General features: G+C 42.5%; 1 protein-coding gene across 1 annotated transcript in view; it reads right to left on the bottom strand.

Annotated features, from left to right (window-relative positions):
* LRP1B (LDL receptor related protein 1B) overlaps window positions 1–12,094 on the bottom strand; it is a 1,355,016-nt gene that overhangs the window by 288,808 nt on the left and 1,054,114 nt on the right. The window contains 2 exon segments of the mRNA XM_075069829.1: window positions 8,990–9,115; window positions 9,662–9,854. Coding sequence (XP_074925930.1) covers window positions 8,990–9,115; window positions 9,662–9,854 — 319 coding nt within the window.

Below are 12,094 nucleotides of genomic sequence, written 5' to 3'. Positions count from 1 at the left end.
AACTAGAGAAAAACACCTTCATCACTATTCACCAGATGCTGCAACTAACACTCTGAACATGAATTTATGGTACTATGCAAATGTTTACAAATGTAAACAAACATACTCTGCAGTGGTCAGGCAGTCAAGTACTACTTCTGCAGTTGAAGTGAAGTGATGGCCTGCAAAATCTTTGCAGAAAATTAGTTGTTTATACCATACAGAGTACGTCTATATCTGCCACAAATCAACTACAGAAATGTGAAGTATGCACGTGTTTTCATCTGTTTTCCAGAGGCAATAATGTACTTATCATTTCAAAGGAAAATTTGTATGTATGTGTAACCTCTTGAATTCTGCTTTCTTCCACGTATATTTATTTATCATTAGATTAATTAGCAACAGCAGTTAGGATGGTATTCAGTATTTAAAAAAAATAATGTAATTGCTTTTGAACGTCATTATAGCACATTTATTTTATAGGTGTTGGTCTAAATGACTGAACTGTTGCTGAATGATTTTATTAATCCTGGGAGGTAAAGTACAAAAAGCACATTTTGAAGAGGGGAAGGAGTTGGGTGAAGTGGTTTTCCTACTGCTATAGTTCTGGTTGTTTTCAGTATCAGTCCCATTGCTCATTCTAGAAGGAACAGATCTCTATAGAAGCTAAACCAGTCTGATTTGAAAGAATATTTCTGTTTAGCTCCAATGTGAAGATAATTATGAAGGAAGAAGAGAAGCACTGAAAACATGAATTCTGGATCAGGATAAAATCTGGACTATTCAGGATGGCAGTTTCAGTCAGAAACAACAACACAAAAACCTTACAGGTATATCGGACATCCAAGTTGAGAAATACATGACTTCTCCAAAGATTAGTTATGTGCATCTCAAAACACTTCCTATACCTTTCTTCCCTCATTTCTTATTGTTTAGAAACAAATAATAATTATTATTATTTAGGATCCTGGGAATTACCATGCTGAATCAGACTCAGGGCCCATTCAGTTCTGTTCAATATCTTCATCAATGATTTAGATGGGGGTGGGCAAACTTTTTGGCCCAAGGGCCAGATTGAGGTTGCAAAACTGTGTGGAGGGCTGAGAAGGAAAGGCTGTGACTCCCCAAACAGCCTGGCCGCCACCCTCTATCCACCTCTTCCTACTTCCTGCCCCGTGACTGCCTCCCTCAGAATCTCTGACCCATCCAACCACCTGCTCCTTGTCCTCTGACTGCCCCCTCCCGGGACCCCCCCCACCCCTAACTGCCCCCTCTGGACACCATCTCCTATCCAAACCTCACTGCCTCCTGTCCCCTGACTGCCCCGACCTCTATCAACACCTCTACCCCGACAGGCCCCCCTGGGACTCCCACGCCTATCCAACCCCCCCGATCCCCATCTCCTGATCCCTATCCATACCTCACCCCCCGACAGGCCCCCAGAGACTCTCTTGCTTATCCAATCCACCCTGTTCCTGGCCCTTGACCACCTATGCCCCAGGAGCTCTGCCCCATCCAACTGCTCCCTGTCTCCTGACTGCCCCCCAGAATCCCCCACCCCTTATCCAACCCCGAACCCCCTTACCACGCTCCTCAGAGCAGCGTGTCTGGCAGCCGTGGCACCCGGCCGGAGTTAGACATGCTGCCGCTCTGCTTGGCAGGAGTGTGCCGCTCTGCTGTCCAGAGCCCTGCCTGCACAGTGGCATGACTGCAGGGGAGAGGAGGCAGCAGAGGAGGGGCCAGGGACTACCCTCCCTGCCCAGGAGCTCAAGGTCTGGGCAAGCCGGTCCCGTAGGCTGGATGTGGCCCACAGGCCGTAGTTTCCCCACCTTCCCCATTTAGATAGTGGCATACAGAGTACACTTATAAAGGCTGCGGATGACACCAAGTGGGGAGGGGTTGCAAGTGCTTTTGGGGGATTAAAATTTCAAGTGATCTGGACAAACTGGAGAAATAGTCTGGAAGTAAATAGGATGGGGGTCATAGTGGACCACAAGCTAAATGAGTCAAAAGTGTAACGCCACTGCAAAAAAAGCAAACATCATTCTGGGATGTATTAGCAGGACTATTGTAAGCAAGACATGAGAAGTAATTCTTGGGCTCTACTCTGCTCTGCTTAGGCCTCAGCTGGAGTACTGTGTCCAGTTCTGGGCACCACATTTCAGGAAGATGTGGACAATTTGGGGAAAGTCCAGAGAAGAGCAACACAAATGATTAAAGCTCTAGTTTAGTCTGGAAAAGAGAAGACTGAGAGGGGAAAAGATAACAGTTTTCAAGTATGTAAAATGTTGTTACAAAGAGGAGGAAGAAAAATTGTTTTTCTTAACCTCTGAGGATAGGACAAGAAGCAATGGCCTTAATTTGCAGCACGGGAGGTTTAGGTTGGACATTTGGAAAAACTTCTTAACTGTCAAGGTAGTTAAGCACTGGAATAAATTGCCTAGGGAGGTTGTGAATCTCCAACATTGGAGATTTTTAAGAGCAGGTTAGACAAACAGGAATGGTCTAGATATTTAGTCCTGCCATGAGAGCAGAGAACTGGATTAGATGACCTCTCAAGGTCCCTTCCAGTTCTTTGATTCTAATCTATTATCCTGTTTCTGACTGTGTTCAGTGGACGGTGCAGGAAACACACAGTAAGCAGATGCTGTATAATCTCCCAGTTTAAAATCTCATCCTAATTGCTAATAGCTAGTGATTGAGTTAAACCAGGGGTGGGCAAACTACAGGTCGAGGGCCACATCTGGCCCCTCAAACCTTTTAATCAGGCCCTTGAGCTCCAGCCACTCAGCACAGCTCCCGGAAGCAGCAGCATGTCCCCCCTCCAGCTCCTATGTGTAGGGCAGCCAGGGAGCTGCTCAAGTGCCCATTCTGCAGCTCCCATTTGCTGGAAACTGTGGCCAATGGGAGCTGCAGGGGCGGTGCCTGCTGACAGGAGCAGCGTGTGGAGTGTAGGAGCTGGAGGGGGGACATGCCACTGCTTCCAGGAGCTGCTTGAGGTAAGCGCTGCCCGGAGCCTGCACCCATAACCTCCTCCTGTGCAACAACCTCCTGCCCCAGCCTGAAGCCCCCTCTTTCACCCTGAACCCCTAATTTATGGCCCCACTCTGGAACCTGCACCCCCAGCCCAGACACCATACCCCTTCTCACATCCCAACCCCTTATTTCAGCCTGGAGCCCCCTCCCAGACTCCAAACTCCTCTGCTCCACTCCCAGCCCCCTTCCACACCCTGAATGCTTCGTTTCTGGCCACACTCCAGAGCCCGTACCCCCAGCTGGCGCCCTCTTGCACCCCAAACCCCAATTTCATGAGCATTCGTGGCCTGACATACAATTTCCATACCCAGAAGTGGCCCTCAGGCCAAAAAGTTTGTCCACCACTAAACCCTGAAGTATTAGGATTTTATCCATTCCAATTTTTTTTTCACTATCTAAAACAACTGGAAATTCTTGTTATCCATATAAACACTCATTTTTCCTTTGAATCTCACTAAATTCTTGACATCAGTATCTTGTGGAATAAGTTTCACAATCTAATTATGCACTATGTGAAAAAGTATTTCCCCTATCAGTTTTGAATTAGCTACATTTCAATGTAAATGACTGTCCCTTTGTTCTTGTATTTTGTGTGTGTGTATGAATATGTGTGAGAGAGAGAAGGAATAGAAGCTCCTGGTCTCTCTTCTTTAAATACTTGTATCATGTTCCCTCTTATCTGTCTCCTTTCTAAATTACACAATCCCAATATTTTCAGTCTGTCTTCATATGAGAGATTTTCCAGTGATCGTTCTCATTCCCTTCTCTGAATCCCCTCTAACTCTGCAATACATTTTATGGTATGGGGTGACCAGTGTTCACACAGTATTCTAGATGGAAACATAGCGACTCATATAATGACACTACAATGTTTTTGTAAACCTAAAGTTAAGATTGCTTATTTTTCACATAACTTGAAGACCTTGCATGAGGAGGCACAAGGAATATACTGAAGCTGTGGCAACTGAGGATTGTAACACTTTGGGGGCATATAAATGCCATACCATGCTACAGACTTAATTATATTGTGGAACTTATTGCAAACCAGCTGTATGACCCATTCTCTCTCTCTCAGTTCTGAACTGTAGGTCATTACCAGTACTTTTAGGGCTACACAGGACATATGCTTCTTTACTTAGTTACTAAAGTCTTAATTAACATTTTCTGGAAATATTGCAAATACAATCTCAGTTGATCACTACTGGCATTGATTTCACAGCTAGACTAAAATCTGCTGCTCTGTAACAGTGTTACAGGTTTAATTAACATCTTTGTTACCACTAAAAATCATCTGTACAACTCATTATATCTCAATTATATAGCCGGTTGGAAGGGATTTTGCAGAAATGCCTTCAAATCTAATGTACATTAATGGCGCATTACTTTACCGCTGCAACTTTTCTTTAGACCAACTGTATCTACTCTTATGAAAGAAAAGTTTTCATTTCCATCCTACTACATATTTAAATGCAAGCAAAAAGGACTTTTATGTTATTTTAAGGACCTTTTAATAATAAAATATAAAGGACTAGCTTTAAACCACAGTGTACCATGTACATCTGCTGGGTATGGGGGGAAAGGATGCAGAGGATGTAGGGCTGATCTGCAATAATTTATTAATACTGTATGGGACTGGTTATTGAGACAGGTACTGTATAGCTATATTGGGTTACTGGAATGTTTACTGCATGCATATATTGCCTTATTGTAATAACAGGCTGTTAACAAAAACACAACACAGCTGATCCAGATACAACACCTCCTGTTAAAGAGATCAAGAGGTTAAGGGACAACACTTGAGCTATTAGATGTAAAGCTAATTCCAGGCACTGGCTAGTTGTTTTGCCAAGGCTGGGAGTCTAAAGATCAAAAGTACAGTAACAGTTAAAGTAGTTCTCTAAAGAGAGGGCAGTTGTCAGGGGCTGTTCATGAGGCACAGGCTGGTGCAGGTACAGGTCCTGTGGAGAGATCTGAAGCAGTTGGGCCTTCCTACACTTCAGGGGGATGATAAGCATTAGGAAAGATAGAAGTGAACATGGACTGTTTTATAGCTTTAAAATCTTTTTTTCTTTACTGCTGTACTGCATTCCTATTGTTAAGATTCATCAATACTTTGTTTTAAGAGATCTGTGTGGTCAAAGGCTCAAGTCCTAATACCTGGGGTGGGGGGGGGAAGAGGAGTGCACTCAAACGCCTGGTCTACACTACGCATATATACTGAATTTAGCAGCATTAAACCGATTTAATCCTGCACCCATCCACACAACGATGCCCTTTATATCAATATAAGGGGCTCTTAAAACCAGTTTCTGTACTCCTTCCTGATGAGAGGAGTAGTGCTAAAATCGGTATTGCCATGTCGGATTAGGGTTAGTGTGGACGCAAATCGATGGTATTGGCCTCCGGGCAGTATCCCACAGTGCACCATTGTGACTGCTCTGGAAAGCAATCTGAACTCGGATGCACTGCCCAGGTAGACAGGAAAAGCCCTGCGAACTTTTGAATTTCATTTCCTGTTTGCCCAGCGCAGGGAGCTCTGATAGCACGGGGGGGGGCGACTGCAGTTCCACATCCAAAAAGAGCTCCAGCATCGGAGAGTACGGAGATGACTGGATCTGACGCTGTATGGGAGACAATCTGTTACTCAGAGCTCGTTACAGAAGACGAAATGAAACAAAAGCATTTGAAAAAAAACTCCAGGCCTATGATAGACAGAGGTCACAGCAGGGACTGCAGCACAGTGCTGCGTGACAGGCGTAAGGAAAGTCACAATCAAATCGGATGCTCATTGGAGTGGAGGGAGAGGGACGAGGACTCCAGCATCTCACAGTCCGCGTAATAATATCTGCATTCTTGGGGCTGAGTCTCCACGCAGGCCCCAATGCTGTAGGGTCCAAAACATTGTCCGGGGTGGTTCAGGGTATATGCTCGTCAATTTACACCCTCCTCCCGTGAAAGAAAACGGGAAAAAAATCGTTTCTTGCCATTTTTTCAATGTCACCATATGTCTACTGCATTGCTGCTGGTAGGACGTCGGTGCTCGGGCTGAATTCAGCAGCATCCCTCCCCTCCTTTCTGATGCAGACAGTACAAAATTGTGAAAACCGTCATCATCCGGTGAGTGCTACCTGGCTTCGCCTCGGTGAGGTTCGGCCGAGGGCTCCTGGGTAAAAATGGGAATGACTCCCTGTCACTTCCTGACCAGATGGTAACAAAATGCTGGGTAACCGTCCTCATCATAGCAGCTGGAGCCTGAGCTCCATCAGCCCCCACCATAGTCCCTTTTCATGCTCTAAAGAAAAGATTCTGTACTACTCCCTGGACTATCTCATAGCAGCGGGAGGCTTGCGCTCCGCTCTTCCCGCGACCCTTAAATGTCCTGCCTGCACTATCATAGCAGCTGAAGGCTGCCATCTCCCTCATTTTTATCTCACTAAATGTCAATGTTTCTTATTCTCTGCATTCTTTATTACTTCATCACACAAATGGGGGGGACACTGCCAAGAGCCAGCCCAGGAGGGCCTGGGGGAGGGAGGGAAGCAACTGGGTGGGGTTGTTGCAGGGGCACCCCTAAGAATTGGCATGCCGCTCATCATTTCTGCAGGATCTCTGGGGCTCTGACCCGGAGCCGGCTGTGCTCTCTGGTTCTCTAGCCGCGGTACTTAGATTTTGCCCAAGTATTCTAGGCAGGAGCTGACTCTTTTTTTTTTTTAGACAAAAACATAAAGAAGGAATGACCCTGGGGAGTCATTCCCATTTTTGTCCATGCGCCCACGGCCGACCTCAGCGAGGCCAGCCAGGAAGCAATCCATGACAGCAGCAGACGGTACAAAATGATTGATAAACATCATCGCAATTTCCAAATTGCAAATCGTACAAAATGATTGATAAACCATCATCTCGATCCGCCAATTTTTACAAATGCAGACGGTGCAATAGGGATTGGTAACCATCTCTGCTAACCTTGCAAAGGCAATGAATGCTGCTGTGTAAGCACTGGCAGTAGAGTACCGCCTCCCCCTGTCTAGCAGCATCCAGTACATATACGGTGACAGTGACAAAAGGCAAAACAGGCTCCATGGTTGCCATGCTATGGAGTCTGCCAGGTGTAATCCAGGGAAAAAAGCGGCGTGAAATGACTGTTTCCACCATTGCTTTCACGGAGGAAGGGATTGGCGAGTGACGACATTTACCCCAGAAATCACCTGTGACACTGTTTTTTTGCCACCTTCAATGCAGTTGGGATCGTCAATCCAGAATTCCAATGGGTGGGGGAGAACTCCGGGAACTGAAGGGATAGCTACCCACAGTGCAACGTTCCACGAGTTCCAGAAATCGACGCTAGCCTTGGTACATGGACGCATACCACCGAATTAATGTTCTTAGTGTGGCCGCGTGCACTCGACTTTATACAATCTGTTTTACAAAACCAGTTTATGTAAAATCAGAATAATCCCGTAGTGTAGACATACCCAAAGAGACTTGAGAGGGGCTGCTAACCAGGTAATTATGACAAAGGAATCAAATTACAGTGGGGCCAGTTGGAGGATTTCTGGCTAATTCAGACATAAGGAGTGGCATGTACTCTACTCCAAATCAGCAGGGCCGCCCAGAGGATTCAGGGGGCCTGGGGCAAAGCAATTTTGGGGTCCCCTTCCATAAAAAAAAGTTGCAATACTATAGAACACTATATTTTTGTGTAGGCCCCTGCAAGGCCTGGGACAAATTGTCCCACTTGTCCCCCCTTCTGGGTTGCCCTGCAAATCAGGCCAGTTTTGCTTGCTGATGGGGTTGGGTGGAAGAGGGGGTGGAGGCATTCTGAATGTGACTAGTCCCCTAGGCAGAGAAGTAAGATGTCCCCTCTCCCAGCCTGCACAAGACCAAGAACATTAGGTGTGTAGGTGGGTAAGGGCAAGACAATTATACTATTCACTCTCAAAATCAAACATCAGAACCAGATTAGTGCAAAGGGTGCACATGCTGCATCCTTTCAAATCACAGTACAGGGGTAGGCAACCTATGGTACGCATGCCAAAGGCAGCTTGCAAGCTGATTTTCAGTGGCACTCACACTGCTCGTGTCCTGGCCACTGGTCCTGGGGGCTCTGCATTTTAATTTAATTTTAAATGAAGCTTCTTAAACATTTTTAAAACCTTATTTACTTTACATAGCTTAGTTATATATTATAGACTTATAGAAAGAGACCCTCTAAAAATGTTAAAATGTATTACTGGCACGTGAAATCTTAAGTTACAGTGACACTACTTCTGAAAAGTTGCCGACCCCTGCACTAGCAGCTGCTTCTCCGCACGTGCACACCAATTCAGCACCAGATACAATATGGCCAATAATACCCACAGTGGATCTCCAGTGATACTTCAACTACTTTATAAAAAGTTTAGCTCTCTCTCCTCTTCCTCACACTATTTTGTGTCACGGGGGGTCCAGTAGAGAACTAGAAAGATGTCTGTGGACAATGGCTTTGGAATAACTGATTTATAACACCTTTCATCCTAAAGGGTCCTGAACACAGTACAAACGAATGTATACAAATTTATATACAACTATATTCAATAATAATTTAAGCAATACCCATGCATGTTGGAATCTGACAATTATAATGCTACACATTTTAGGATAGGAAGTGAATACTGTATCCAACTGACAAAAAAAAAATACACCAGGGAATTGAAACAGACTATAATTAGTCAAGCTGGAATTTGGCCAGGACACTAAAGTTAACATCCTTACACTTACAAAATGTTGCATGGGATCTTTATTGGATAGAAATGTCAAAACTTTAGTTGTACATTCAAAAGATGTCACTTACTGAAGCACCAACATTACTTTTGACAATAAATATAAGCTGTAGAGGTCTCAAGTCCAAGTAACAGGTTGGCTCAAACCAATTTTGTTTGTGAGATCTGACGGGACCACACCATGGGGGATCACGACATTGACTAATATTACTTACTCACACATCTGTTGTCATCTACCAGCATTCGATCCCCTCTACATGAACAGTTCACTCGACCATCAGGAGTCAGAAGGCATAAGTCATGACAGCCTCCATTCATTTGTGCACAGGGAGACAGTTCACCTGAAAAATAAAGAACTTTTGTATTATCAAGTTAATAAAAACAGGCCATCTTCAATTAACTTTGTGGTATCTGCTTCAATGTTTAGTATTATTTGAAAGATCAGACTTCAATACGGTTCAGTCTCCTGGTAAATGTGTTATGGGTCACTGATACATTGACAGATTTCAAATAAAAGTCTATATATATACCAGTTAGGTAGGAATGCCATAATGCCAAAGAGGTTACTGTCCATCCAAATAAGATGGAGCTACTTTTAGCAGAGGTGTAAAATGATTAAATGAAACATCCAAAAATGACAAATATTTACAAAGAATCTACTAAATACCTTTTCCCTTTCTGAATGCTCAAGCCAGAAAAATATACACAGTATTCCAATAAAGATTAATTTCTTTGGAAAAGGAGAGTTCTCTATCTTTCATTATTCCAAATAATGAAAAGAAGAGGTTATGAAATGCTATAACATATAATTTGATGAAAGCTAATCTAAATTTCTGAAAGCAACTATATATAATTAAGAACCCATTATATTTTGTTTTGTAACTTACAATTGTTAGTATCATTGGCAACAGCAATGATGCCCATTGGCTGATGTGGTATATCAGATCGAAGAACTTTTGTATCTCCTCCTGTGTATTTATTGGAGCGAAGAATAGATCGTCTCACCCAGTCTGACCAAAAGATATAGCCATTATATACAGCCAGGCTAAGAAAAGTGCCTGGTCCAGACTTGACGATTACCTGAAGTACAGAAATACGTAAGAAAAGCATTTAGATGGCAATCAGATGTAGATTTATTTATTTATTCAACCAACCTTTATTTTAATAATAACTGAGGGAAAGGAGACCAAGGCAGAGAATATTAGTAGACATTAAGGAAAGCAAGGCTAATTGGGAGACCTCAGTTAGAAGTTAGAACATATTATTTGAATAAAGAATGAGTGAGAGAGTGTTGCCTCGTGCTTTGAGTAGGGGATTAACACAGGCTGTACACTGATTCACTGTGTGTCTTTGGACAAATCACCTGTACCTCAGTTTAGCAGTATCATAAAACAGAAATAATACTACTTATCTACAGTAATTTACAAGGGTGTTGTGAGGTTTCACTTATCATTTATTTATTACTACAAAAGTTTTAAAATGCAATTACAGTTGCCTGCATGGTGCTTTGCATGCCTATTGCATAAAATAAAAAACACAGCATAAAAATATCCACCTTAGCTGCCTTATCAAAAAGGAGACAAAATAGATTCTGCAGCATGCCTGGAAGGCTAACAAATTTGATTTCTGGCTAATCAAGGTGGGGAGTAAGTTTCAAAATTGAAGACTACTCCCTGAGATCATTCTGTCAAGAGCTCCTTCTCATTTATATTCAGGGAGATGCAGGCCAAGTTAATGAATGTTTGCAAAGTGTTTTGAGATTCCCAGATGAAAGAGGTCATATAAATGCAACTGAATATTACTAAATTACATTCCACTGTTCAAAACTGAAGAGTTATTTAAAATATGGATTTTGGTTCACTATATAGTATATTGTCAAAGACTTTGAACAAGTGGAAATATTATTCCCACAGATATAGTTTCTGTTTTTCATCTCATTCCAGATGATGACTTTCCTAAAAAATAATAGAAAGACATGGGCCACTGCTTATTTGACAACACAGGCACCAGTGGAGAATATAAACAATGCAGTAAATATTAATTAAGAGAATTTTATTTTCCTTATCACTCAGAAACTCTACTAGATTAAATTCTAACCCCAAATTACATTATTTTCTCTGAGTGAACAATTACGGATTTTTAACTTTTAACGCTGCTATAGGGATAAAATGGAAAAAGAAATATAATTTTATTTCAGAAAAAATAATCTGTGCTCTGCTCTAGCCCCTTATAGAATGACGTATATATGAAAAGTATGTAACAACAAGAATAAAATCTTATAGAATGATTGTTTAACGACAAAACCCTCCCTGCCTCTGAGGTGTAATATTTTTAATTCCTCAGTCATGCATATAATACCTAGGAAAAGCTTTGGACATGAGATAGATCTTCCAGAGTTCCCTAAAAGTCAAAGGAATTAAGAGCTATCAGATCCTGGGTGCAGAGATAAAATGCATTCCAGAGACAAAGATTCCTTCCTGAAAATGCACTCCCAGCAGTCCCTCCTATTTCAGTGGAAGAGTGGTTAGCTCAAGTGCCTCAATCGACCTAACTGTTGTAGTGTTGCAGCAGAAGGGTGGCTCCAAACCAAACTTCTGGGAAATCCCTATTGATTTATTTTATTTAATCCCCAATTGCACAATCTTTACAAAACTGACAGCCATACTGACAACTTGGTTGAAGCCAACAAGCCATATTTACAGAAATTTACAATAATTTTCTATAAATTTGTGTTCCTCATTGGTCATTTACAATAAAACAGACTATGAATACTTTTTAAAATATATGTTTTAATGACCATAAATCATGTTTTCTTGCTTGTTCTTCCTTCCCCATATTTCCTATTTCCTTTTCTCTCCTTTACTTCTCTCACACCATTTCTTTTTTCTCCTTCTTTTATTCTCCATTAGATTTTTTCTTCTTCCTATTTCCCCTATCATGTTTCCTCTGTTAACTAACATGTCCTCTTGTCCCCTACGTTCTTCAATCCCTTCCAGTACATTCTGTCTTCTCCTATCTCCCTCCAACCTCCATTATTGAATCTTTCTTTTCTATCTTCCTCCTCAACACACTCATTGTTATCTCTCTTTGGCTCTCAATTTCCAAAGTACTCTCTCTTCCCCAAACTCCCTGTTTCTCCCACCCTTTTCTTGTTTCTCCACTCCTTTCCAACAGTATTTCTCCTCAAGGCTCAGGCTAATCATGTGTCTGAAAATGGAGTCCCTCTCTCGATGGCTAACTGCAAGCATCCCTAGGGTGCTTTACTGTGGAAGTTACTGATGCATAAACTAAACATTAACTCCACCCTGAAGTTGTCTTTT

The sequence above is a fragment of the Chelonoidis abingdonii genome, chromosome 10 (assembly GCF_003597395.2).
Source record: "Chelonoidis abingdonii isolate Lonesome George chromosome 10, CheloAbing_2.0, whole genome shotgun sequence".
In the NCBI taxonomy this organism is placed as follows: Eukaryota; Metazoa; Chordata; order Testudines; family Testudinidae; genus Chelonoidis; species Chelonoidis abingdonii.
The sequence above is the reverse complement of the archived record's forward strand: the minus strand, read 5'-3'. Positions and strand labels throughout refer to the sequence as shown.